This window comes from Bufo gargarizans, chromosome 6 (assembly GCF_014858855.1).
Source record: "Bufo gargarizans isolate SCDJY-AF-19 chromosome 6, ASM1485885v1, whole genome shotgun sequence".
NCBI classification, from domain to species: domain Eukaryota; kingdom Metazoa; phylum Chordata; class Amphibia; order Anura; family Bufonidae; genus Bufo; species Bufo gargarizans.
In genome coordinates this window covers 259,971,092-259,998,924 of record NC_058085.1, presented here as the reverse complement: position 1 = coordinate 259,998,924, position 27,833 = coordinate 259,971,092, and the positions used below count along the sequence as shown (strand labels likewise).

General features: G+C 43.8%; 1 protein-coding gene across 8 annotated transcripts in view; it reads left to right on the top strand.

Moving 5' to 3' along the window:
* The window catches only part of NFATC2 (nuclear factor of activated T cells 2), a 139,137-nt gene extending 114,471 nt beyond the window's left edge, over positions 1-24,666 (top strand). For 7 of the 8 annotated variants that reach the window (XM_044297594.1, XM_044297595.1, XM_044297592.1 and 4 more), the window contains exon 10: positions 21,191-24,666. In XM_044297594.1, the coding sequence (XP_044153529.1) occupies positions 21,191-21,246 (56 nt within the window). In that variant the 3' untranslated portion in view covers positions 21,247-24,666. Of the gene's footprint in view, positions 1-11,935; positions 12,023-21,190 lie in introns of all 8 variants that reach the window. The other variant, XM_044297591.1, reaches the window with a different exon arrangement.
* Positions 24,667-27,833: the final 3,167 nt, after the last annotated feature.

The window sequence follows — 27,833 nt, the reverse complement described above, 5'->3', positions numbered from 1 at the left end:
GATATGCCATGTTGAATTGTTGGCCGATTCCTCTGCTGATATCGGTGTCCGGGCCTTCATCTAACCTCCCTGCATTTCTGCTTACTGTCCAGGATTATCCATACCAGCTACCCCCTTTAATAATTCTGTATAAAACTAAACCATTCCACCGTCTTCCATCCCAGTAGTAAACGCCAGTCTCTCCATAGAGACTAAATTGGATAGAAGAATATTTACTGATGAACTGTGAGTACTCCCCTGTACAGTATGTGTAGATCTGTCTAAACCTGCAGCTAGATCCCGGCCGGCACAGGGAACATGCCGCTTGCTGGCACTCACTGTATGCTTTTTATTGAGGAGTGGCCACTTTATATTATGTTTTGCCTGAGGGTTTGATATATAAATAGGTACTCCGACAGGAGGCCAGGAATAACCTCTCAGAAGAACAGTCCTCGTGTCCTGACATGCATTCGTAATGATGATTTTTACAGGGACAGGTTGGCATGTGTAGTAGAACTAGAGAGATTCAGGCTATGGAAGCTGTTGACAACAAAGTATATGGTGGCCATATATAAAACATGTACCAATGTATCATTTTAAAGGAAATCTGTCACCGAATACCTCCATAGTAATCCAAATGACTTTTCAGATGTGCACTTGCCTACTGATTCAAATGCAGTGTTCCCCATCCCGATCAGTGGCTCCATTCCAGAGAAATTGATGCTTTTATCATATGCAAATAATCTGCTTGGTGCAATAAGGGCATCACTGTTGCACCGAAAGCTCCATTACTTATCACTGTTGGCCATGCGCCCCAGCTTTAAATGATGGGGTCAAGCATAATCTCACCTGGCCTTGTATTCTTGCGACTATGCATTCGCCTTGGGGATCGGCGCACATGCAGTACAGGCCTGATGTTTGCTCGGCATAAAGAGTCTGTACTACACATGTGCCAGTGTTGGGCCTCTACACCCAGAAGAAACGGATGTCAACGCGATGTAATCAGAGCAGAGCTTTTGGTGCAAAGAGGGCGTCACCAAGCAGGTGATTTGCACTGTGAGAGTAATAATTGATGCTAACCTTATACACCTATGGTTAATTCCTATATATATCAGTATAGCTGGACCTTAATTTTGTTCTATTTGTATTCTTTATGAACTTTATCATCTATTCCACTGTTGAACAACATCTTGGCTCTAGAATAAAAAGCCTAAATTTCTCTGGAATGGGGCCACCGATCGGGATAGGGAAAGCTGCATTTTGATCAGTAGGGAAGTGCACATATGAAGTCATTTGGATTACTATGGAGGTATGTGGCAAAAGATTCTCTTTAATAGTGTTGTTTTTTTTAATCAAAGACTGCACCATGTGAGTGTTTACGGGTACGGCTACACATGGTGTAATGTAGGTGCTATGTTGGTCAGGACAGGAGCTATCGCAGACACACGCTGCAAGTTCAACGCATCAAACTCACTCATGTGAAACCAGCCTAGGACTCCTCATCAACTCTGTTATACAGCAGCACTTTGCAGCATCAGTGAATTTATAAATTGGGTGGATAACTATTTAAGAAGCTTCCTGTCTGGTTCACCTGATGGACCACCTGGTCCAACCTTGGGCTTCAGTGGGGACTTGCAGATGGGCGAGGAAGAGTGATTTTTCCTGCTTTATGCACCACTGTGACGCAGACATAAAACAGGAAGGCATTAAAAACAAGATTACATTTCATCTGTTTGAGGTGGCCAACTCACCTTTCCTCAACCCTCCCCACCTTTGAGAGTGTATAGGTGTGTCCGGGCTGTTTGTCTATCAGTGATGGGTGGACAGTTTGTCCAGGGGAACCTTACATGGGCTGATAATACAGCAGCAGCTACCTGTTTTGGCCACTTTCACTTGAAAACAGGATACGTAGATTGAGTGAAGCCAAGCAGAACATAGGATTCCCTACGCCGCACAGCCAAGCCCCTCTGCAGCTGTTACAGCTTTCTTTTACCATGAGAAACAAATACTCAATTACAGTAAATGACTCAAAGCATTGCAGAATGGAACAGACTTGTTTCCCACATGTGGACGTCCAGCTTTTAACCTGGGAACAGAGTTCTGCTTGTTTTCCACTTGAGAAATGTGCAGAACTCACTCAGTGAATGTGTAGGGGACCTTACTTTAAAGACAGGTGGGACCACTTCTGGCTGAGATAGGATTTAACAGCTTTGGGTGGCAATATAGTGGCTGAAAAGGTTAGTGTGCGGCCACACGGTCAGGTTTCTTGATGCAGTTTTGGAAGCTAAAACAAGCAGTGAATTCAAAAAAGTGAAGTCCTATCTGTGGTTTACACTTTCTATCCTTTCATGATCCACTCCTGATTTTGGCTGCCAAGTCTTTATCACCACTTTTTAAGATCATCAGCTCTCTTGGTGAACAGATATTTCGGGGGACTCATCAAAGTAATGTAATAACTGATATTTATTAGAATGTATTCCTTCATATTTAATACAAATTGTGGGAATATAAAACCCAGCCTGCCCACTGAGACATTTGCCCATGTTACTCAAATACAGGTAACTTAGACTGCCTGGGCACAGGTAATAGGTAGGTAATTTGTGAATGAACTCAGGCATGGTGTCTAGACTGAACAGAAGTAGTCTGAGGCCACGGGGTGGCAGTGATGAGGCCGGGACATAAAAAACTGCGGCGGCATGCAGTGGCTTCAATTTCTTAAACTTATTAAATTGAGCTATTGATGTGATGCATTGGGGACCCATCAATGTGACGACCACGTCACCACTGTGGCCAGTCATTGACTTCCCTGGCACACATGACCCTGGTCAAACCAGATGTTAATGAGCGGAACCAGAGTGCAGCAGCAGGGGAAAGAAGTCACCCGAACCTGGCAGTAGGAAGCAAGTAAGCATGCTTCCTTCCACAGGTCCAGAGAAATGGGCGGGAAGTCTGGGTGAAAGGCTTTAAAAGCTTGATCACCATCTTCCTTGACAGCAGAGATCTTAAAACTGGTTTCTTGATACACAAAGTATATTCAAAGCACCATAACTTTTTATTGTACTATGATTATTCTGTATCTGCTAGACAACATGGTTGCTCATTTGAAACCTGTCCAGAATTCAGGTCTCCTACTGTGGCCATGTGTTCTGTATGGACTTAACCTTGGTGTAAGATATTTTGGATCATTTCCTTCGGTTATGTTGTCCTGCATGTTCAGCATCACGGGGCTTACTGTGATCCATCACCGGGTCTCATATGTGGATAGTACATTTCTAGGACAATTACAGTATGAATCACACATTGTGGCTGGTATTCCCCTGTGGGGAAATACTTGTCTCCTGTGACTGACTCTGCAGTACTGTGCCGATTGCTTCACACCTTTTCTTATGCCATTCACAAGAAATCATGCAATGTGATGTGTCTGACCACGGTCACCCCTACTATTGTGGTCACTCAGGATCAGAAGCCTGGCTGCTCTGTCATCCAGAGGAATCTCAGGAAACTCCAATCAGTTGAAAAATGACCTATTTTTTTTCTCCATAGACACATATATATTGTGGTGATGAAGGGGAGATTATGTATCGCGAAACATATTACAGCTATACAAAATAACACAAGTCTGTTTTTCAACTAATTGGAGTTTTCTCTGAGAGATCTTTTCCCCCTGGAGGTTGTTTTCAGCCAGTTCCTAAATTACAGTGTACCCACTACCTAATGACAAGCCCGACTTAGGGTCCATTCACACGTCCGTAAGTGTTTTGTGGATCCGCAAAACACGAACACCGGCAATGTGCATTTCGCAATTTGCGGACCACACATCGCCGGCACTATAATAGAAAATGCCTAATCTTGTCCGTAATTGTGGACAAAAATAGGACAGCATATTCCGGCCTCATTGAAAATTAATGGGTCTGCACCCGTTCCACAAAATTGCGTAACGGATGCGGACCCATTTTGCGGACGTGTGAATAGACCCTAAGAGTTGTGCCTTTCAGCACAGCTAAGCAAGGTGAGCATGTAAGGCAAGCTAGTGCTCTCTGGTATCATCCTACTTTTCTCCACTGCATATATACTGTTCGATGAGGCGCTCCTTTCCTGCTTTATTACACCCCTACTATTGTGAAAGTTTACAGTAAGACTTCGTCCAAGTCAAGTTTTTGTCCCAGTGTTTAAGGTATACACATGACATACACATTAAAGAGATGCCTCCAGCAGATGCCATACTGTGAGCAGTTCACCTAGCTAAATCCCTATGCAGGGGCGTAGCTAAAGGCTCATGGGCCCTGGTGCAAGAGTTAGGCTTGGGCCCCCCTTCCCTCAGTGCTTTGTGTGTCTTCTTATGCAGCACAAGGGTCTTTGGGCCCCCTCAGGCTCCTGGGCCCGGTAGCCACTGCTACCTCCTCACCCCCTATAGCTACGCCCCTGTCCCTATGCAGACCTATACTGGGAGGGTTGCCATGCTGACTGTTCGGGCTGGTTGACTGATCAGTGTGACTGGAAGCTAAGCCAGTTAGGTTTCTGACTCTGTGTCCAATCCCAGCGGTAGGTGGGAGATTTAAGACTGCTGATCCCTAATTGATTTATGCTGGCTCTATACGGTGCGATATCCTATTCTTGTATTTTGACCCTCCTGGTGAATGTCTGACACAGCGTAATATTTGTAAATTCTAGACCTTAAAGGGAGCACAGTGAGGTATGTGATGTAATTGTAATGATAAAAAAAAAATCCCTCTGGTCACCAAACCACTAACCTTTTGCACCCCCTCACAAGGGGTAGAAGTTTGATCATAGGAGGGAAAATCCACCTTTTTTTTTTTTACAGTAAATCTCACTTTCCCCATCTCTGATGTGGGAAGCGCAGGGTTATTTTAGCGTGGGCCGCTATTCTGCTTATCACATTTCTTGATAGGAAATGCAGAGCAGGAAATGATACATGTAATCATGGCGCAGTGCGATTACATGTGGCACTGGGCTCCTTCTGATCTCTTGAGAAATAGTCCCCTTACTCAGCAGTATGGCTTCTCATAACCAGGTGGACTACGGCTCGGGCCACTTTCACATGGTCAGTGTTTGGTCAGTATTGTTCATCAGTATTTGTAAGCCAGGATCCAGAGGGAAACCTACAGTGATAATAGAAGTGTAATACAAATGTTTTAAAGTGGCCATTCCACACACTAGTTTTGTCCCCACACATCAAGTATGTGCTCACAAATGAAGTCTCCTCTGGCTCGGGGCTGCCTGGATTATAGTCTTTGATCTGGTCTTCTTATAAGGGCTCATGCACACAAACGTATTTTCTTTCCACTTCCGTTCAATTTTTTTGCGGACCATATGCGGAACCATTCACTTCAATGGGTCCGCAAAAACAATAGAAGGTACTCCGTGTGCATTCTGTTCTGTTTCCGAATTTCTGTTCTGCAAAAAAGTAATGCATGTCCTATTATTGTCTGCAAATCATAGTCCGAGGCCCCATTCAAGTCAATGGGTCCGCAAAAAATACGAAACGTACACAGAACACATCCGTATGTCATCCATATTTTGCGGATCTGCAGAAAGCCGGATTGGACTAATGCACACTGGCGCAATAATAAGCGCTGACTGGGTCAGGTGTAGGTATAGTTAATAGTTTTTGTTCGTGACACCAATTGCAGGGTGCGCAGGTTATAGTCTCAGGGCCCTTTAAGGTGTTGCAACTCACGTACCAGGTGAGAAATGCCAGAGTGGGGTAATGTCTCTGTGTAGTAGTAGGTATAATGTCAACGGTGTCTCCTACCTTGGTACGGCTGGACTCCTGGATCCTGGCTCACTTGCAATAAATTGAGTGTTGCTAGTAGGAGTAATTGAGGAATGAATGAGATCCAGACTTGAAGTATAATTCAACTTGTCTTTACTGAAGGCAGCATAAATCCATACGAGATACAGCATTAGTCTTTTAGGTCCCAGCAGGTATTTGGCAATGTATGGCAGGGATCAATATCTCTTCTGCTTCTATAATATGCCTGTAGAATATGGCAGGAATCTATCTTCTGCTCTGTCTATCTTCTGCTTGGTGTGGGCCTGACTAGATGAGGAGGAATTTGGCTTCTCCTGGTCTCTGGATATGTACTCACAGTTAGCTCACAGGGAATGGCTCTTCCTGGAGGACTGGAGGTGGCTGCTTGCTTGTCAACCAGCTGAGGCTGATGGCTCAGGCTGGGAATGTTGATCTTTGGCCTCAACTGAGGCAAGATCCTGGTTTGGGATCCCTAGAACTGAGAGCTCCTACTAGCACAACCTTCCCCTAGCTGGGGTGGCTGGTACACTAACTGAACTTCCTCTCCTCCCCATGAGACAGGACATGGGACCGGCCCACTTCTGCTCACAGAGGGGGAGCTAAACTGGAATGAACTATTCCAGTTTAGAAACACTAAACTGACACTAGGTTCCTGGTCACACATTGCTGCCTCCTGCCGGTGTACATGGAAAACTACAGAAAATATATGTAAGAGGCCTAGAAAATGCATATAATGACAATAGATTATACAGAATGACAATACACATACACTTAACATGCTGTAGCGGGGTAAACGAGTTTGGTAACACAACTCTGGGATGTTACAGATCCATACTGTAGAAATGCTATGCCCAGCCCATAATGCTCATGTGTTTGGTGATTAATAAGTTACTGTTTCCGTTTCCGATCCGCAAAAAACGGATTGCATACGGAATCCATACGGATATGTTTTGTGGAATAACGGAAGAGGACTTAAATCAGAGAAAAAACAACTCAGATACGGAAGAACGTATCAGTGAAAAACGGACTGCAAAACAAGAATGGTCATGTGCATGAGCCCTAAAGGTGTGATCTTTATGCTGTACCTCATAATCATTTCTGTAGTTCAAACGACCTCAACAAATATGATGGAAGTGCCAAATCCATCATATGATAGACAGCCAGGGCCGGCTCCAGGTTCATGTGGGCCCTTGGGTGATAAAACCTCAGTGGGCCCCCTTGTGGCATTTTGCACAACAAACACGCGGCAATGAAGCTGCATGTATAGATGTTATAGATGTTGCCAAATAGAATAGACAGAACACGCTACAGAGCGGATATATGTGAATCAATCCTTATGCTCTTACTTTTTTTCATCTACCCTGTGACGCCTGCCCTGTGGACAGCAACAGTGTCTGATGGACCACTTTGACTATAACGGGGTCTGTTGGGTTTCCATCATGGTGTTGTAGTAGTTGTAGATTCTCAGGAGCCTATCTAGTCATTTAGGCCACTTTCACACAAGCATACAGTATATTTTTCTAAGTTTTATGTCAGTTTTTTTATGTCTGATATGGATTAAATGGATTGTACACCTTTTGGGGCTGATTTTGGCAAACCTCTCTCTTGGGAAGACCTGCGAAGGGAAGCATACTTACCTGCTTCCTGGCGCTATCTCCCATCTCCTTCACTCTATGACCTTAGATGCTCTGCTGGACTCCCTGGATGTAAACTTCCTGTTTGACACTGCCGCAGCCACCAGTTGGCTGCAGCAGCATCAAACAGGAATTTTACATCTAGGGAGCCCAGTGGAGCATCTGAGGCCATGAAGTGAAGGAGCCAGCGCCAGGAAGTAGGTAAGCATGCTTCCCTTTGCAGGTCTGAAAAGGAGCAGGGGTTGCCAAAACCCCCCATAGGTGCACAACCCCTTTAATCTGAGTCTGTTGACATTGGGCATATACAAGATGTGTGTACAGTATGCACTACTTTTATTAGTTTCTTGCAGATGAAGTCTATGCAGAAAGTTCAAAATATGGATGCATTCGTATGTGATCTGTATCATCCATATTATATCAGTATATTATCAGTATTGCATCAGTTTTAGGGTCTCGTCGCAGAATTTTTTTAGACTGAAAATCAGTTCTGTTCATCCGAATGGGGTGTTTTTGGCAACAAGTACATTGATTTCTACAAACCTATTCATGTGGATGGAACTGATTTTAAGTTGAGAAATTTCTGCTACAAAATCTGCTGCATGTGAAGGCACCCTAACATTATTCCGCTATCTCACTAGAAGATAACCCAGCAGTATTACAGGTCCTGACATGGTCATACAGTACCAATGGAGTAAAAGATAGAGAGGTGCTTCCTACTGCAACATTGCCAGATATTGTATCCAGTCTAGGCAATGCTCTGTGGGCCAAATACATATGCAGCAGTTGCACACACTGGCTGTTTGCTACAGTGTATCAGTCAAGCCTTTGTAGATCACAGAGGGTTGTCTAAACTGGATACAGGCATATACCCTTCTCATCTAAGAGTTGGACTAGTAATGTACAGGTTTACTGCCTCTGAATGTAAACAGGCGTGTTCGCATTCACTGACAGCAATTATTTACTTTACTTACTTACAGTGGATATAATAAGTCTACACACCCCTTTTAAAATGTCAGGTTTCTGTGCTGTAAAAAAATGAGACAGAGATAAATAATTTCAGAACTTTTTCCACCTTTAATGTGACCTATAAACTGTACAACTCAATTGAAAAACAAACTGAAATCTTTTAGGTGGAGGGAAGAAAAAACATAAAAATAAAATAATATGGTTGCATAAGTGTGCACACCCTTAAACTAATACTTTGTTAAAGCACCTTTCGATTTTATTGCAGCACTCAGTCTTTTGGGGTAGAAGTCTATCAGCATGGCACATTTTGACTTGGCAAGATTTGCCCACTCTTCTTGGCAAAAACACTCCAAATCTGTCAGATTGCGAGGGCATTTCCTGTGCACAGCCCTCTTCAGATCACACCACAGATTTTCTGGCTGGGCCATTCCAAAACTTTAATCTTCTTCTGGTGAAGCCATTCCTTTGTTGATTTGGATGTATGCTTTGGGTCGTTGTCATGCTGAAAGATGAAGTTCTTCTTCATGTTCAGCTTTCTAGCAGAAGCCTGAAGGTTTTGTGCCAATATTGACTGGTATTTGGAACTGTTCATAATTCCCTCTAGCTTAACTAAGGCCCCAGTTCCAGCTGAAGAGAAACAGCCCCTTGGCATGATGCTGCCACCACCATGCTTCACTGTGGGTACGTGCAGTGTTGTTTTTGCGTCAAACATATCTTTTGGAATTATGGCCAAAAAGTTCAATCTTGGTTTTATCAGACCATAACACCTTTTCCCACATGCTTTTGGGAGACTTCAGATGTGTTTTTGCAAAATGTAGCCTGGCTTCTTCGTAGGAAAAGGCTGTCGTCTTGCCACTCTAGCCCATAGCCCAGAAATATGAAGAATATGGGAGATTGTTGTCACATGTACCACACAGCCAGTACGTGCCACATATACCTGCAGCTCCTTTAATGTTGCTGTAGGCCTCTTGGTAGCCTCCCAGACCAGTTTTCTTCTCATCTTTTCATCAATTTTGGAGGGACGTCCAGATCTTGTTAATGTCACTGTTGTGCTATATTTTCTCCACTTGATGATGACTGTCTTCACTGTGTTCCATGGTATATCTAATGCCTTGGAAATTCTTTTGTACCCTTCTCCTGACTGATACCTTTTAACAATGAGATCCCTCTGATGCTTTGGAAGCTCTCTGTGGACCATGGCTTTTGCTGTGGGATGCGACTAAGAAAATTTCAGGAAAGACCAACTAGAACAGCTGAACTTTATTTGGGGTTAATCAGAGGCACTTTAAATTATGGCAGGTGTATGCTGACTCCTATTTAACATGGTTTTGAATGTGATTGCCTAATTCTGAACACAGCTACATCCCTCAACCACATTATTTTTGTTTTTTTTGTTTTCTTCCCTCCACCTAAAAGATTTCAGTTTGTTTTTCAATTGAGTGGTACAGTTTATAGGTCACATTAAAGATGGAAAAAGTTCTGAAATGATTTATCTTTGTCTTATTTTTTTACATCACAGAAACCCGACATTTTAACAGAGGTGTCTAGACTTTTTATATCCACTGTGTATAGTGCCGACATATTCTGCAGTGCTGTACAGACATCATCACTCACTGTCGCCCAGTGGTGCTCACAATCTAAGTTCCCTATCAGTATTTTTTTGGAGTATGGGAGAGGAGCGGGGCACCCAAAGGAAACCCACACAAACACACACGGGTAGAACATGCAAACTCCATGCAGATGTTGCCCTTGGTCAGATTTAAACCTAGGACCCCAGTGCTAACCACTGAGCCACCGTGCTGCCCACAGCATGCATACTTTGGAAATGGTGAAGAATTGAACTACAAATTGTATAAGACCTGTCTCACAACTGCGATGGAGGTTCTGTTAGAGGTTTGCACCAGAAAAGCTGAACACAATAGAGCAGCATGCTTTGCTGTTTTGGTCGGTAAAATGGGGTTCGTCAGGCGCTGATCTGGCACTGAAATAGAACAGAAAATCTTAAAGAACAGCACAGACTGTAAACTAATATCCATTCACCAGTGCACAGTCTTGACATGTTAGTGCCCATACAGTATGTCACAAAAACAGATTTTTAGATAATGACTAGTAGCTTGTGGTGCAGTCTCAGGAAGTTTACAGAATATTGTGGTGACAACTATTACAGCTCTGGTGCATTGTATATAATGTTGCAGAGTGGTCAGCAAAAGAGACCTTCTGGTCCATGTCTACCAGGAGATCGCAGTAGTAACCTCCTCTCAGTTAACTCCTTGGATCCTGTCTCAGGCCATCTTAATGCTGTTTGCAGTGATACGAACCTTAATTTAGGTCACACTGTTTACAGTAAACCTCAATGTTTAGTGGTTTCATATTCTTCCCCTTGACGATTTCTGCAGAAATAAGTAGCATCCGATTACAAGTATAGAGGTGCAAAACTCCTCCGCACATCACTGAGCTATGAAGGTCTAAGGATGAAGCTTTCATCCTGCAACATCACCCCAACAGATTGTGATGTATAGTCCATCCGGTATCCGGTATCTTATCTAGTGTACATCACCCAGTATGGTTTATAATTGATGCTATTGGGGATATTTCAAAGGACGCTGTTCCTTCTTGGACTGTGTACAGTGCAGTGGGGTCTTCTGTATCACAAACCCTATGATGATAGACATAAACATGAGCAACGAAGTTGGAAACAACATAGATTTGTTCTTCAAAGCTCAGGGCAATGTAAAAAATTCTATAATCTAATTGAGATTGGATACTTAGCAAAGCAGTCATGAGTTCAGTCTGTAATCCCTACTGTAAAAGTGACTACTCCTCAGCTATGTGAGCATCACATTACATTCAGAGGCCTCCTTTTCACAGCAAGCAGAGCTAAAACAAGATACATTTGAAAAATTAGAGTTTAGGCATTTTTTACATAAGACCTGAAAACCCCATTAACATCAAGTCACATACTGCACATTAAATGAGTGGTCTTCAAGCTGTGTTTTCAAGATTTAGTGAACCTACAACTCCCAGCATGCTATGACAGCATGGAACTGTCACAGCATGCTTGGAGTTGGAGTTTAACAACAATGGAAGACCTGCAGATTGACCCGATCATTCCTTGTGATGCGTTGAGGAGGCCTATAGAGCTGAACTGTTACATTGCCTGCATGGCTTTGCCATAAGCTGTGATGATGATGATGATGATGATGGTTTTGATTGATATGAAATGTGTTCAGAATTGTTACAGATTATTCGGGTTCTGTTGGGTTTTGTGACATTTTACATGCTCTTTGTGGCCCATGAAGAGTCCAAAAAATCATAGTCACAAGCCGTTAAAAATGGCAGATGTTGGTTGATTGCCACTGGTTCCTCTTGCATACAGGTCCATTCATTGCCCTTCTTCCATGTGTTGTACACAGGGGCAGGGACTTTGGATTCTTTGGACTCTTTCAAACCATGCCAGGTACTGTGGAAAAGCTTTATCTGGTTCTCAGAAACCCCAAAAGTTGCAGTTGTAGCATTTTTTTTATTTTCTCTTTTCTTTGTATCTACTCGAAACTCAAAATTGGTTTTTGCAAATCTTTTTCAGAACTGATAGATACAAACCTTAGCTGGATACAAAACATTATATGAGGCCGAGGTCAGTGGTCTCTGAGGCAAGAATTGAAAGTAAAAGGTAACTCCTCCTCATTTTACTCGCTTTTCCTGGCAGTTTCTCACATTTCTGATCCTTTCACTTAGTCAGATCTTTTTTTCTGTTTTACTGTGAATTGAGAGATTGCTCAGAAATATCGTCTCAGGGTCTTGTATTTCTGCCCGAGCGATGACACACCTTTACACTGTGGGAGGAATACAGCCAGTTTAAGTAATGGGGATCTCTGGGCGTAAGATTTTTTTTTTCTTAGAAAAATTGTGTCGGTTTTGCTGTTATTGGTCAGAAACCTACAGGTGTGATTTGCATTATTGCTTAATTTTTGGGTCTTTAACATTTGTAGTTCCTCACTTCTGTTGTGCAGGTAAGAAGCTGCAGGTGTGCATGGATTGTGCAGGCTCTCAGTTCATCCGGGACCTGTGACATCATTGAGGCACTACAGGTTTCCTTTTGATGATGTCACTAGATCCTACTGAATTGAAAGCCACTTTATAGGTTGACACTGATGTTATGTAATCTAGTAATACAGGTCTATGTGGTAGGATATGCTGGGCTATCACATGTACCGACGTTATATAGATCTTTTACTTCATACCATTGGACATCTAAACATCAGAGAGCCTTGCATGAAAGTAGACTGGTTATTAAAGAGGTATTCCCAAGGATAGGTGAAAACATTTCAATTGGTGGGAGTCCTATCTTTAGGACTCCCACTCATCCTCATCATAAGAACAAAGGGACCAAAGTCTCTTCCACTCATTCTCTGCACAGGAAGGATGCTCCTCGAGCAGCAGCCTTTAAAGGGTTTGTCCCACAAAAAATATTCTATAGTTTTCAAACCAGCACCTGAATCTAAATTATTTTTTAATTGCATGTAACTAAAATTTTTGCATAGCCGCTGTATTATTCAATAAGATGTACCTGTATAGCACCACCTACTGTTTTTATATTATTTATTTGACCTGCTCACTGAGAAGGCCGCACATGCTCAGTTTCATCCTTCAACTGCCTCCTGAGCTGTGATAGGGACGGAGAGCATGGCCACGCCCCCCTTAGCTCCAGCAGAAAATACACCCCCTGAGCTGTCAGCTTGATATAAATCTAGCAGAGCAATGAATGAGGAGATCTCTGGATCCATGTGAGGTACAGGGCTGGTTCTAGCTTTGTTATAAAGAGATTGTCATGTACTGATTTTTATGATTTCATAAATGATTTAAATTTTTTACATTAATCATGGGATAACCCCTTTAACTAGCACCCTCATTATAAGGACTGGTAGGGGTGGCTGTAGTTGATCCTCCAATCATCAGAAGGTGATCACATATCCTAGGGATGCCATTACTTACAACTGAGGGCATTCCTCTTTATAGTAGTTCACAAAACATATGGAGGTGTCTGTACAAACTATGTGACTATTCTTCTAGGAGACTTCTGGGCCTGGATAGTCCCAGGTTTTATCAGGGGGCCAGTTTGTACTGAAGGTTCTTTAGGTAGGTTCACATCTGCGGTCCGTAAATCCGGTAGTCTTTTCCAGAAGAGGAGCAAACTACCGAAGTTATTGTGTCCGGTACAGCTGGACACCCCTTGCACTGCCAAATCCCTTTTCATTATAATGGGATCCAGGGGTTTCTGAAATAAATACCATCATTCTGCTGGGAAAATACCACTGCATGTAGTCCATTTTACCAGTTCAGAGATCTTTATATTTGGATGCATAGGGTTGAGGCTGATTCTTTTTCTAAACAAAGTTTGATACCTTTGTAAATTGCATTCCCACCAGTATGTATATTAGGTTTTTTTCAGCCGTCACCTTACCTCCAGCCTTCTGATGGACATCCTAGTTTTTCTTGTGTAATCTAACAAGACTAGAGCATGTTCAGTTGTTCTGTGAGGCCCGAGTCGTCTGTACAGGGCACTGCGCAGCTGTCATTGCAGCATATTCTCGAGATTTCAGTAAGCAGATGCTGGAGGCAGAAGTTATTTCCTACGTCAATCGATTTGCTAGAGAAGAGGTTGCTTTGGTAACCTATGAATATATCAGACTCTTCTTCAAGATGAAACGCCTAGTGGACACTTAGCATCTCATTTAATTATGCAGAAATGCATGTAAAAATTTTTTTTCAAAGGTATAGTACTTTGAGAAAAAAATATCTTAATCTTCTCAGCTCTATTGACACTATTTTGTCTCCTATTACAAATTATTATTTACTATTATACAGTATATAAGAAAATCTCTTTGTGTCCAAGGAGATCAGCTGTGTCCTCCATTCTGCCCTGTGTCTAGCTATAAGACAACTGGCTGCAGCACACACCTCCCACTCTCTGCCCTGTCTATGGTTGGACAAGCGATTGTCAACCCCACCCATCGGGTTAATCACGGCCCTCCCAGCCATGCTCCAGCTATAATGTAACAAATCAGCAGAAGATTAACCCCCTCGCTGTCTGCTAGATTTCTACCAGACTGTTTCAGGAACATGCAGAAAATCTGGCAGGCTGACAACAGTATGGGCAAGATTATCTCCTGTTTACTTGTATCATTCATTTTTACTTTTAGTGAGCCTTTAAAAGATGGTACAAGACAGACATGTAGTTCTCTGCTGCCATTGCTGTTCAATGAGATAATGTCCAATGCTGTGTGATATAACCCTGGTATGCAGGTGACATTACCATGGACGTGTCCAAGGTGCACCACAAGGCTGGATGGACAGCAAAAATGATAAGTAGCATGAACATAGGAACAACCCAGACTATTATAGGCAAATATACTATAATCTATGGCCCTGATTTATAGTAGTGATTGTGACTAAATGGCGACTTTTCTTTGCTCATTGCTTGTAAGGATAGTTTCTTATTGATCTGTGTTTCATTTTTTGCCTTATTTATCAAAATCGCACTTTTATTAAAGTTGCAAACATTTTGTGCAAGGAGACTCCACTCCTGACCTGCCATAACTGTGGCGGTGGGGGAATGCACCATAACATATGAATGCGACTTATTTACAGGGGTTGACGCATATGAGACAATGAGGGCATATTGCAAGGATGGGACCCGCACCTATATCGAGAATGAAGCCGGCCAAAGTGGCGGCTGGAGGACTCCGGTCCGGCCACCACCAAGCACTTTCCATTCACTTCTATGGGCCCGGCTAAATAGTTGAGCCAGCGCTTGGCTATTTTCGGTAGCCCCATAGAAATGAACGGAGGGCGGCTGCGCATGTGCTTGTGCATGATTTCACAGGTTTGTAATGTACATAGTCACTATATAAAAGCTACTTCATGTACTAAAATGTGACAGTACGGTACTCGTGCTCACAGATGATTAGGTGGCCATCCCTTCTATATTGTATTGTCTGTATAGCGACCACTGGTCACCTTCTCTTTCCTAGCTCTGCCACTTCTTGCATTTTCAGCATCTCCATTCCTCAACAATTGCCTTTTCCCCACAGCCAAGATTCTGTCAGTCTGGACCGTCGGAGCGATCTGTCGATCACCGATTCACTTTCTAGCTCTGGAGCTATAAAACTGTGAGGTGTGTGCTCTGTACAATGTATTCCTCACCTCCAGCCCTGCACGGAGCAGAATGTCACCACCCAGCGCGCACTTGCAAAGAACATCTCCTTTTGTGTAGCCTCAGGTACTCCTGGGTACCGCCATTCAATGACTCTTTTAAGAAAAGACTTGGCAGAACCTGCAGCTGGCACAGAAACCAGACCTTCGCCAAACACAGGCCTATTCATAGACTGTAATATAGATTTTACAACTCCTAGTTGAAAATGGCCTAAATATATTTTTTTCAGACGGGTTTTGTAGGTGGAAGCATCAGGAAATGAATTCCACCAAGGGCACTGAAACCAGCATTGTTACCCAGAATGCCCCACTCAGCCTTCGCGATTACAGATGAGGCTTTGCGTCCTTGCCAATGTCAACACTATTGTTATTTTCATTCTACAAAACTCAGAAAGTGCTGCACGGATTATGATAAATGGGTGGCATCTTCCATCTGTTCCTATACTGCATGAATATAGTCACATGTCGCGGACTGAATATCGGCTCCATTCATATGAAAGGGGTCCTTTGTGCTACAGGTGCATGGATTTCTGCAAGCCCCATTCATGTAAGGAACAGTCTCTAGCATTACCACAACATATCTGCTGTATGTGAATATAACCTGAAAGTCACACTATGAGGCTGCCAAACAGATAATCTCAGACCTCCCAAGTGTCCCTCTTTTTGACCCAAGTCCCTCTTTGCTCCTTAAATGTCCCTCTTTTTGATCTGAAGTATTGATTTGCATTATTACATTCGCAATTTTGACCCAGAAAGTGTTTGTCTGGTTGCTCTCTGTATATTTGAGCCCGTCTTGTATATTATTTAAAAATCAGATTTATAAAGAAGTAAGGCTACTTTCACACTCGCGTTTGGTGCTGATCTGTCATGGATCTGCACAGACGGATCCGTTTAGATAATACAACCGCATGCATCTGTTCAGAATGGATCCATTTGTATTATCTTTAACATAGCCAAAACGGATCTGTCTTGAACACCATTAAAAGTCAATGGGGACGGATCCGTTTTCTATTGTACCATATTTCGTCAGTGAAAATGGCTCAGTTTCGTCAGACGGACACCAAAACGCTGCAGGCAGCGTTTTGGTGTCCGCCTCCAAAGGGGAATAGAGGCGGAACGGAGCCAAACTGATGCATTCTGAGCGGATCCTTATCCATTCAGAATGCATTAGGGCAAAACTGATCCGTTTTGGACCGCTTGTGAGATCCCTGAACGGATCTCACAAACGGAAACCAAAACGCCAGTGTAAAAGTAGCCTAAAGCTGCTATAACACTAGAGATTTCAGATGGATGAAAAGGGTAATTCAGACTATTTTCTGCTTACTGGCGGTGCCTTTGGTATCATGAAAAAACATGACAGGCACCACTGAAAATGCCAAATGAACATGTGCGCCCAGAAATAGAAGCCCAGCACAATCCACAAAATGTTGTTGGTTTTTAACACTTAGTACTCACAGACCAATCAGACATGACCATGAAGAACTATTTGGAGGTGGGGAAGTTGGCATGCTTTTTTAAGTTTCTACACTTTCAGATTGCAAAAAAATCTGACACTGTCTAAAATATGTGGCCAGGCATTGTGGGTGTGAAGTCTTTTCTTTAAAGTGTAACTGTCATATTTTATTTTTATTTGCTAGTTTATTAGAGCTAGGCATGTATACCTGAGTTAGTCTTTCATTAATAACAGCTTTCATTAATGTCCTCTGTCCCTTTCCACTGCTCCCTTAAAAGACCGTTGCTATGGTTTATCTGTCTTCCTTTTAGTATAAACAGAAGACAGAGGGGCAGTCTCCCACACTGCATGCCTGCATTAGGCTTCAGAGTGAGGAGGCGTGTCTCTGTTATCTAATCTGATTGGCTGGCAGGGAGCTGCTGGCTACAGCAAGTGTGTATGGGAAGTGAGGGATAGCAGTTTTGGCCTCAGAGAACTGGTAGAGGAGCCATCTTGAGAAGGTCCTCATATTGTAAATGTTTAAACAGCCGTAACTAAGGGAAAAAACTCAAGGAAAACTGTGGTATGTGAAGAAACTAAAGATTGCTTTATGCATAATGCTGCTGCAGCAGTAACATATGCTAAAATTGATTTTTTTGATGAAAACATGACAGTTACACTTTAAGTGTAGGCAGCCATGTAGGCAGTCACAGTCCTTTATAGCACTGGCTTAAAGGGGGTTTCCGATGATTAATGTATAAAATGAAAATATGACAATATAGCACATGACAATCTCTTTCTATCAAAGCTAAAACCAGCCCTGTACCTCACATGGGTCCAGAGAGCTCCACATTTATTGCTTCAATTGCTCTGCTAGATTTTTTACCACCTGGCAGATCAGAGGGATTGTCCTTTTCTCAAAGGTCATGTCGGTTTTCAGGGGGTGTGTCATTTCTGCTGCAGCTCTCCCCCTGTAGCTGTCACAGCTTCTAACAGTAGATAGGGCTAATGGCAGTTGAAGGATGGAACTGAGCATGTGCGACCACCTCAGCGATGTTACTGAAACAGACATAGAAATAAGGAAAAAAATCAAACAGCAGGGGGCGCTATACAGATACATTTTATTGAATAGCTCAGTGGCTATTCTGAAATTTTGATTACATAAAATTAGAAAAGTATTCCAATCCTAGTGCTGTTTAAAAAATATAGAATATTTTTAATGGGACAACCCCCTTAATTTAAAGTATACATGGTCGGTAGGGTATAGGTGGCATAAAGGGACATAAATGTTGAACAGTTTGTGATATAAGCAATAAGATTGCACTACCAACCATCACATCAGCCACTTATTGTGCCTTTCATACTGATCTTCTCATCCCACCCCCTGGGTACAGAAAATGTTACCCATGTAAATAACCGGACTCACACTTTGCTATTGCAAAGGTGAACTCCATGACATGCCCTAAAATCTGCATACATTGTTTTCCCCAAGTATACACACTGTATTGTAATTTGCTGGTATCTGCCATGTATGAAAATGCCCTAAAATGGTACCGCACTCAAACAGTATTCAAATATATAACTGTGATATTCACTTCAATAGGACAAACTGAGTGCAAATGATTCATTTTTCGACTCTGACCTTCTGTTCGATTCTGTCTTTTTTTCTGGACAGAGTAGTAGCTATTATTTATTATTATTATTATTACTGCTTAGGCCTAGTTCACACTTCAGTTATTTGGTCAGTTATTTCTATCAGTTACTGTGAGCCAAGACCAGTAGTTAAGCCTACACCGAGATAAGGTATAGACTGGTTTTAGATCACCAAATAACTGGTCGGAATTCAGCCTCATTCACATGTCTGTGCTCAAATCCGTTAGAAGGTGGTCAGTGATGCATCCGTGAAGCTGTATGTGAAGGATCCGTGTTGGTTCAGTGTTAGGCCTCTTTCACACGGGCGTCATGTTTTTTGCCCGGATAAGAGGCGGGTGCGTTGCGGGAAAATGCGCGATTTTTCCGCGCGAGTGCAAAACATTGTCATGCGTTTTGCACTCGCGTGAGAAAAATCACGCATGTTTGGTACCCAAACCCGAACTTCTTCACAGAAGTTCGGGCTTGGGATTGATGTTCTGAAGATTGTATTATTTTCCCTTATAACATGGTTATAAGGGAAAATAATAGCATTCTGAATACAGAATGCTTAGTATAATAGGGATGGAAGGGTTAAAAATAATAAAAAAGTTAACTCACCTTCTCCTCTTGTTAGCGTAGATCCCGGTCTGTTCTTTAGCTGTGGACTGAATGACCTGAGGTGATGTCAGATCACATGCTCCAATCACATGGTCCATCACCATGGTGATGGAGCATGTGATCTGACGTCATCAAAGGTCCTTCAGCCACAGCTAAAGAACAGACCGGCCTCTACGCGAACAAGAGGAGAAGGTGAGTTAACTTTTTTATTATTTTTAACCCTTCCAGCCCTATTATACTATGCATTCTGTATTCAGAATGCTATTATTTTCCCTTATAACCATGTTATAAGGGAAAATAATACAGTGAATAGACTGTCACCTAGAACCCATGCGTGAAAATCGCACCGCATCCGCACTTGCTTGCGGATGCTTGCGATTTTCACGCAACCCCATTCATTTCTATAGGGCCTGCGTTACGTGAAAAACGCACAAAGAGGAGCATGCTGCGATTTTCACGCAACGCATAAGTGATGCGTGAAAATCACCGCTCGTGTGCACAGCCCCATAGAAATGAATGGGTCAGGATTCAGTGCGGGTGCAATGCGTTCACCGCACGCATCGCACCCGCACGGAAAACTCGCCCGTGTGAAAGGGGCCTTAGTTTTTTGCTGTCCGTGTGTCATCTGTGTTTCACTGACACTGAACATCTGAAAAATTATTATCAAACACAACCTTTTCTAATGATCCGTGAAACACTGATGCAACACGGATGGCATCCGTGTTGCATCCGTGGTTTTCACGGACCCATAGACTATAATGGGCGTGATTGATCAGTGAACACAGGCAAAATAGAGCATGCATCCGTGCTAAAAACACTGACTCACTGACCGCGCTAAAACACTGATGTCTGAATACACACATTAAAATGAATGGGGACGTGCGCTGTCCGTGGAGCACTGACGTGTGAATGAGGCTTCAGGCTGAGCATGCATCCTTGTCCTTGTTGCAGATTCTGTTCAGTTCAGTTTTGTCCCCATTGACAATGAATGGGGACAAAACTGAAGCGTTTTCTTCTGCTATTGAGATCCTATGACGGATCTCAATAGCGGAACTGAAAACGCTGATGTGAAAGTAGCCTAAGCTACACTGTTTGTCCAGTAAATATTGGCTGCATGAGAGAAACCCAACAAACCCCACAGAAGGGACTCAGTCACCAGTGACCTCTCTATCCAACTGTTTGCATAGACACATAGCTGGGGTTCACCTGAATAAAATGCTGGTTTTCTATGGTTGATCTGAGGCTCCGTTCCCGAGTTATGATACTTTTTGCTAGTATGCAAATTAGGCCTTTCCAAGGAGGGCGTCGTCGTTGCTCTTGTTGCACCCAAGCTCCACTCCTTTCTGGGGCTAGCCCCTCCCTCACTGCGTTGCCACTGCCTGGCCCTGTAAATCAAAGCTAGCCACAGACAGGAGCACACTTGGGTGCAACAAGAGCAATGGTGACACCCTCATTGCACCAAAGGCTTAATTTGCATATTGAGAAAAAGTACCATAACTCAGGAACGGAGCCTCAGATCAACAAAAGAAAAGCAGCATTTTATTCAGATGAACCACAGCTATGTGTCTTCATCATTGATGTTCTGCTCCGATAATTGAGCAGAACAATGGAAATGATCTACACTGTGTATCTAGGTCCAGATTCTGATTTCTATAGGAAACTCACTGTTCATATAACAGGCATCAACCCAGGAACTGAACTGTATACTAGAAAATTCTGAAGTGTAGTGAACTGAGCGGGCGATCTGGATATGAATGTCTATCGGCATGTGTTAAATTCTGTCCTCCTGGATGTAACATTTGTCATTGTACAGGACGTAAAGATGTGACAGGGACGGAAACTGATTTTTTATTCGAACACCCCCCTCCGTTTCCTCGCTGAGTGGATCTGTGAATATTTACTTTGTCTGGAATCATTTTTATTTATATTCTCTTTTGTCTGCAGTTAATGAAATTATCAGGAAGGAGTTTTCGAAGCTGCCTGCTAGAAATCAAACATAGAAGAGCGAGGCCGCCAGGACCTTTCTTACTGAACGCTTCCTTCCCTGACCTCCGCGATCCTCCCGCCTCATGCACCCCACCTTCTGTTTCCTCTCCGTCCACTGCAAGTTGCCGATTCCAGCACCACAAACAATATCCTGGCACCGAGCTCCGCCGCTCTTCTGGAAACATCAAAGCCATAAGACTTATTGTCCTGTCATAAGACGTGTATCCCAGGACTGATGACGGGGGAGGTATATAGGATGGTGAGATGGGAAGATGTGAGGAGAACAATCACTCAAGGTGACAACTGTTAGTCGCAAGACAAATGGCGCATACATAGTGTCCGCGACTGAAGTGGTGCAGTGCTCAGGATGTTCTGAAGGACTTACAAGAGCGCACAACAAGTCTAAATCCAACCCACACAGCCTAAGAGGAGGCCGCTGTGTGGATCTCCTGCCATAGAGGCCTACTGCTGGGGAGCCACACTGTGTGCAGTACAATCTGCTTATCTTACATTACTCTCAGTCATACTTAAGAGTGTATTAGACAGCCCGATTTAACAGGCAATTGTCCGGAGGGAAGCGTTCCTTCCCGGTAATCGTCTGTTCGCTAGTGGAGGAGATCACTGCTATTACATGCAGCGATCTCCTGCTTAGTATGGGGAGGAGAGATCATTATACCATCACTCTTCCCTATACTGAATCACTGTTTGCTGGCAGGAGATTGTGATTAGACACCACGATCTGCCGCCTGCATACGATAATTTTTTACCCTGTAAATCGGCGGCAGTACACTGTTAAGCTGCCAGATGATCGCTAACGAGTGTTCATCGTAACGCTCATTAGAGATCATCTGGCAGTATAATACTGCTGCTCCCTTTTTTTCAAATTGCAGCATGCTCTGTTTGTGGCTTTTTTATTTTTTTATTTCCAAGCATGTTCCCGACAAAGACTTTAATGTAGGAAAAAAATGGTCTGGAAAAAATGTGTGACCGCGCCCCCCCCCCCCCCCCCCCAAAAGAAAAAAAAACGCTTGAATTTCATGATGTTTTTTACAAGACAAAAAGTAAGACAAAAACGTAGTGTGAGAGCCCCCTAATACAGCCGCTTCTGTGTCTCGTCCCCTCAGTCTAAGGCCTCATGCACACGACCGTAGTTATGGTCCGCATCCGAGCCGCAATTTTTTCGTCTCGGATGTGGTCCCTTTGACTTCAATGGGGCCGCAAAAGGTGCGGACAGAACTCCGTGTGAGGTATGCATCCGTTGCTCCGTTCCGAGGCCCCCGGAAAAGAAAATATAGCATGTCCTATTCTTGTCTGTTTTGCGCCCAAGAATAGGCATGTCTACAATGGGCCCGTTCCTTTCCGCAAATTGCGGAAGGCACACGGGCGGCTTCTGTTTTTGGCGGATCAGCGGTTTGAGGACTGCAAAAAAACGGCACGGTCGTGTGCATGAGGCCTAACCATAATTCATACGATGCATAAGATAATTATATTTTTAGCTAAAATAAATATTAAATACATACATTTCTATTGTCCTTTGTATAGAGGGTTTGTGTCATTTAAAGCAGGGATCCCGAAAAAGCCCGAGCCGGCAGCTGCACCGTTCCCTCCACTTCAATGTACAGTTCCCGCTTACAGCCCCCCCCCCCCCCCAACACCCCTAATCCGGGGCTGAATGATCCCTGCTTTAAATGGTAAGTAGAGATCTCCTCGAGAGCTCCCGACAGCAACTGTAAATACTGAATGCAGAATATGTTATTTATTGTGTCTAATCAAATGTTTAGAATGAGGAATTTAACTAATTTGCTTGTTTTATAGATATATATATGAGCCGCCTTTGTATATTTCTGTGGTATATAATGCTTTAAAAAAAAAGATTATCTGATGTATCCCAAGGAAGGTTGCATTTGCCTGTAGCTGTGTGAGGATACGTTCATGCCGCAGTAATTCACCGCAGCGGCCAGATCTTACATTGCGGTGAACCGGACAAGCTGACCGTTCTAATCTCACATGTGCAGTTGTTTCCCTCTTTGACTTTCTTGGGGGGTTTTAATGCTTGGAACCACAATACGGTTTTCCATGGGAACAGATCTAGGATGATGACACTGATTGCAGTACAGCCCATCTGGATTTGCCTGTAGTTTGGGCCAAGTTTTTTGTGGATTATGCTGCATCACTACTGATGTGTCTAAGCGTGTCCCAAGTTCGACTTGGCAAGGATGAGCTGATTAGAAGGAAAACTGGAATCGGGACCATGCACACAGACCCCGTATGGTGGAACACAGGGGGAGATTTATCAAAACAGGTGGAAAGGAAAACTGGCTTAGTTGCCCATAGCAACCAATCAGATTCCACCTTTCATTTGCCTGAGGAGCTCTGCAAAATGAGAGGTGGAATCTGATTGGTTGCTATGGCCAACTAAGGCCGTTTTCCTTTACACCTGCTTTGATAAATCCCCCCATAGTGTCTGTGGGGCAGTAGCTGATCTACATTCCTCCATACTCTCCAGGTCTTGCTGATCACACATTTGGGCCCAACTACACTACAGACTGCATCAAAATCCCATTCACAACTATGGTTGCTGCGGTAAAAAATTTCCTTAGGACTTCACCCCAAGTTGTGTTTTATCATCCCCAGGGACGGCAAAAACCGCAATGTGAGAATCTTAATTGTAGGTGTCTCCCCAGAATCAATATGGGGCCGCTGTCAAATAAGCCATAATCCACAGAGTATGTATCTAATGAGGAATCCAAAGAAATCCAGAGACAATCATGGAGGTTCTCACTTCTTTGGGAGCCTCCACTGCCTGCACTTGTTCAGTAATATGTTATAGGAGGTTCCTCGCGGTAAACAGTCTGGTTGTCTCTTTCGTTTACCGATCTGCCTTACAAAATGTCTAATACAATTGCTAATAACTGGTCGCTATGGGCAGCAGCGCTGGTTTAGCCGTCCTGAGCATGCTGGATGACTGGCGTCAGTACCGCACATTGAGCCTCCACATCGTGCTGTCCGTGAAGCCTTAATGTGTTTACCTAATGTGGGAGATGTGCTTGCTCTGCCTGGACCGCGGCCATATTTGCACATGAGGAAATTCAGTTTTTCCTCAACAATGTGAATGTTTTTACCATAGTGCCTTCCTGTCATTGTACCAAAGAATCTCAAATCACATTGTCTGCCGGCTGCGCAGGTCCTGATGGATTTTCCATGAGCGTAATATGGCATCAGACAAGTGGCTGTGGAATGTGAGGAGCTCTGGGTGTAGTGTTTCAGGTCTGCAGGTGCCTGATGAAAAGCCCAGTCTTAGTTAGGCCTCCTACACACGACCGTATGGCTTTGGCCTCATGAACACGGCCGATGTTTTGGTCTGCATCCGAGCTGCAGTATTTGCGGCTCGGATGCAGACCCATTCACTTCAATGGGGCTGCAAAAGATGCGGACAGCACTCCGCTTTGCGGACAAGAATAGGCAGTTATATTAAAGGCTGTCCATGCCGTTCCGCAAATTGCGGAATGCACACGGACGCCATCCGTGTTTTGCGGTTACGCGATTTGCTGACCGCAAAACACACAACGGTCGTGTGCATGTAGCCTTTTTCAGTGTTTTGCAGTCCGTTTTATTACGGATCCGTTGTTCCGTTTTTTTGTTTCCATTGTGTTTTCGTTTCCGTTCCGTTTTTTCCGTATAGCATATACAGTATACAGTAATTACATAGAAGAAATTGGGCTGGGCATAAAATTTTCAATAGATGGTTCCGCAAAAACAGGAACGGATACTGAAGACATACGGAGTACATTCCGTATGTGTTCAGTTTTTTTTGCGGACCCATTGCCTTGAATGGAGCCACGGAACGCGATTTGTGGGCAATAATAGGACATGTTGTATCTTTCAACTGAACGGAAAAACGGAAATATTGAAACAGAATGCACTGTATACGGAGTACATTCAGTTTTTTTTGCGGAACCATTGAAACGTAAAAACGGCCCGAAAAAAAAAACGTTTGTGTGCAGGAGGCCTGAGTCTGGGATTATCCTATAACTATTTTAATCTCACCAGTATAATCCTAATCCCAGCCAGTATTTCCCACATAGATGTTCTGGGCCTTCTGCATACCCACAAATTACCAGTCCATGGATACGAGCTGCACAGGGCACAACTATCACCCAGCCCAACTCTGCCTCGTCTCAGAAGTGTCGCTGCTGCCCATAGCAATCAGATAAGACTGTTATATGTCGTTACAGTACCAATTGCTGCACAAAACTCTGCTCCACCTGTATATCGCCTTCATCCCTCAAAGTGTCCATACACATAAAGGAAAAATTGGCTAAATACCACTTGCTAGGCAACTATCTGATGTGTATGGAATGCTCCTGACACTCCTCGGGGGAAAAGAGGGATCGGACATGCTAAATTTCAGTGCCTGATCCTTTTGTTCAGAGGGGAGTGGTGTCTAGCAACAGCCTAGCCCCTCTTCCCATTGAAAATACGTATATGCTTAGCCTATCCCGGCGTGCACGTTTTTTGGGGGAGTCAAGAGGGATTGCTGTTGAGCATTTAGCTGACAGCTATTGAAGGTCTACCTTTAAGGCCTCATGCACACGACCGTTCCGTTTTTTGCGGTCCACAAACGGCCCATTGTAGAAATGCCTATTCTTGTCCGCAAAACGGACAAGAATAGGACATGTTATATTTTGGTTGCGGTGCCACGGAACAGTGCAACAGATGTGGACTGCAGACGGAGTGCTGTCCGCATCTTTTGCGGCCCCATTGAAGTGAATGGGTCCGCACCCAAGCCTCAAAAACTGCAGCTCGGATGTGGACCCGAAAAACGGTCGTGTGCATATATCGGGAACGGGTGCGGACCCATTTATTCTCAATGGGGCAGAAAGGGATGCGGAGAGCACACCACGTGCTCTTCGCATCTGCATTTTTGGAGCGCGGCCCCGAACTTCCGGGACGCGGCTCAGCAAAAAAATAAAACATGTCCTATTCTTGTCCGCAATTGCAGACAAGAATAGGCAGTTCTATGGGGGGTGCCGGCCGGGTGTATTGCGGATCCGCAATACACCACGGACGTGTGAATGGACCCTTACTGAAGGAAATCACTGACCAAACACTGACGTGTGAATGAGGCGTTAGACTGTAATTCTCAAGGACTCTCAACAGGAACGGCTGCTTTGCCCGCCCCACCTTGTGTATGTAGAGGAAGATGGAGGCAGACATCATAAAACATGTGACTTGTAATCCTCCCCAGTGTTAACGAGTCGTCTTATCGTCTAATCGTGTACCGGACCAAAGAGCACTGGCCGTTCCAGAGTCAGGGGCCAAAAGACGCAATTGCACTATTATGAATACAACTCCTGCTCATCACTTTGTACAATCTCTCATTATAGTACAGTGTACGCAGCTCTCCTGCCGTGCAGTACAGCTTGGAAATGTTCTCAGATGTTAACACAGCATGTTTTTTACATAAATACATTTTATATTCTGTATACCTTAACCTGTTTCCGTGTGATTATTGATTGGGGGGGGGGGGGGGTAGGATTGGGGTCAACAGACTGCGCTAGAAACTGCATAACTAGCACTTCTATAATAGATGAGTTTTGGATTGCGGTAATAACCCAGCAGGGAGTTCAGATTCACACTGCTGCCTGCCGACCCTACAGCAGAATACAGGGTACAGATCTAAGAGCTTCTACTTTCTTTGAGCATTGAACATCCCAGTGGCGATCATATAGTCAACTATTTCACCCCCAAAACCCCCCAGCTAATTTTAATGGTCACAGGGTTTGGCGGGTGAAACAGCTGTTTTCTAGCAAAATCATGTCAGCCAAACGCCATTTTGACTCGAGCATTACGATGCTCGGCACATGCTCGAGTCTCCTCCCCGCACGTTTGTTGGCTGCTACGCAGCCAATAAACGTGCGGGGAAGTACTGGCACTAACTGTAATGCCATAGCCATGTTGGTTACTGGCATTACAGTGATTGGCTGGTCGGAACGCGTCATCAGGTGCTATATAGCTGTCACGGCCTTTGGTTTGCGCTGTTGTAAGCCGTGTACCGGGGTGGGCTCCCCAGAATACAGTGAAGTCACAGACAAGAAAAGCGACACTGACACCAGCTTTATATGCAAGAACAGAAACTTTACTTTAACAATAGTGAAAACACAACAATATAAGTATACACCGACTAAGTTATACCCTAGGCCCACAGTCACCGTCCCTGTCCGAGGAACAGGCCTAGCCCGATGGCGCACACAGCAGAGCCTGCAAGTCAAATACAGTGCCGCAGTCCAGTACAGTAAGGCCTAGCAAAACATATAACCCTAACTATCTAACTACTATAAGGACTAGGCTAGTCTCTGTTACTTCAGGCTCCACACAGTATAATACAATCAGTAAACAGGTGTACTGACCTGTGTCTGTTCTGGGCCAGAGGATGCCGTTTACCCGGGATGGCCACCAACCTCTCAGCAACAGTGCGGCCTTGCTTGATAATAAAACTGCCCACACGCTGTACACTGTTTTCCTGGAACAATCTCTCTTTCAAAGAGCCGGATCCAGTAAGGGGACAACAGCTAATCTCCTTCCTCTGCGTGTCCATTCA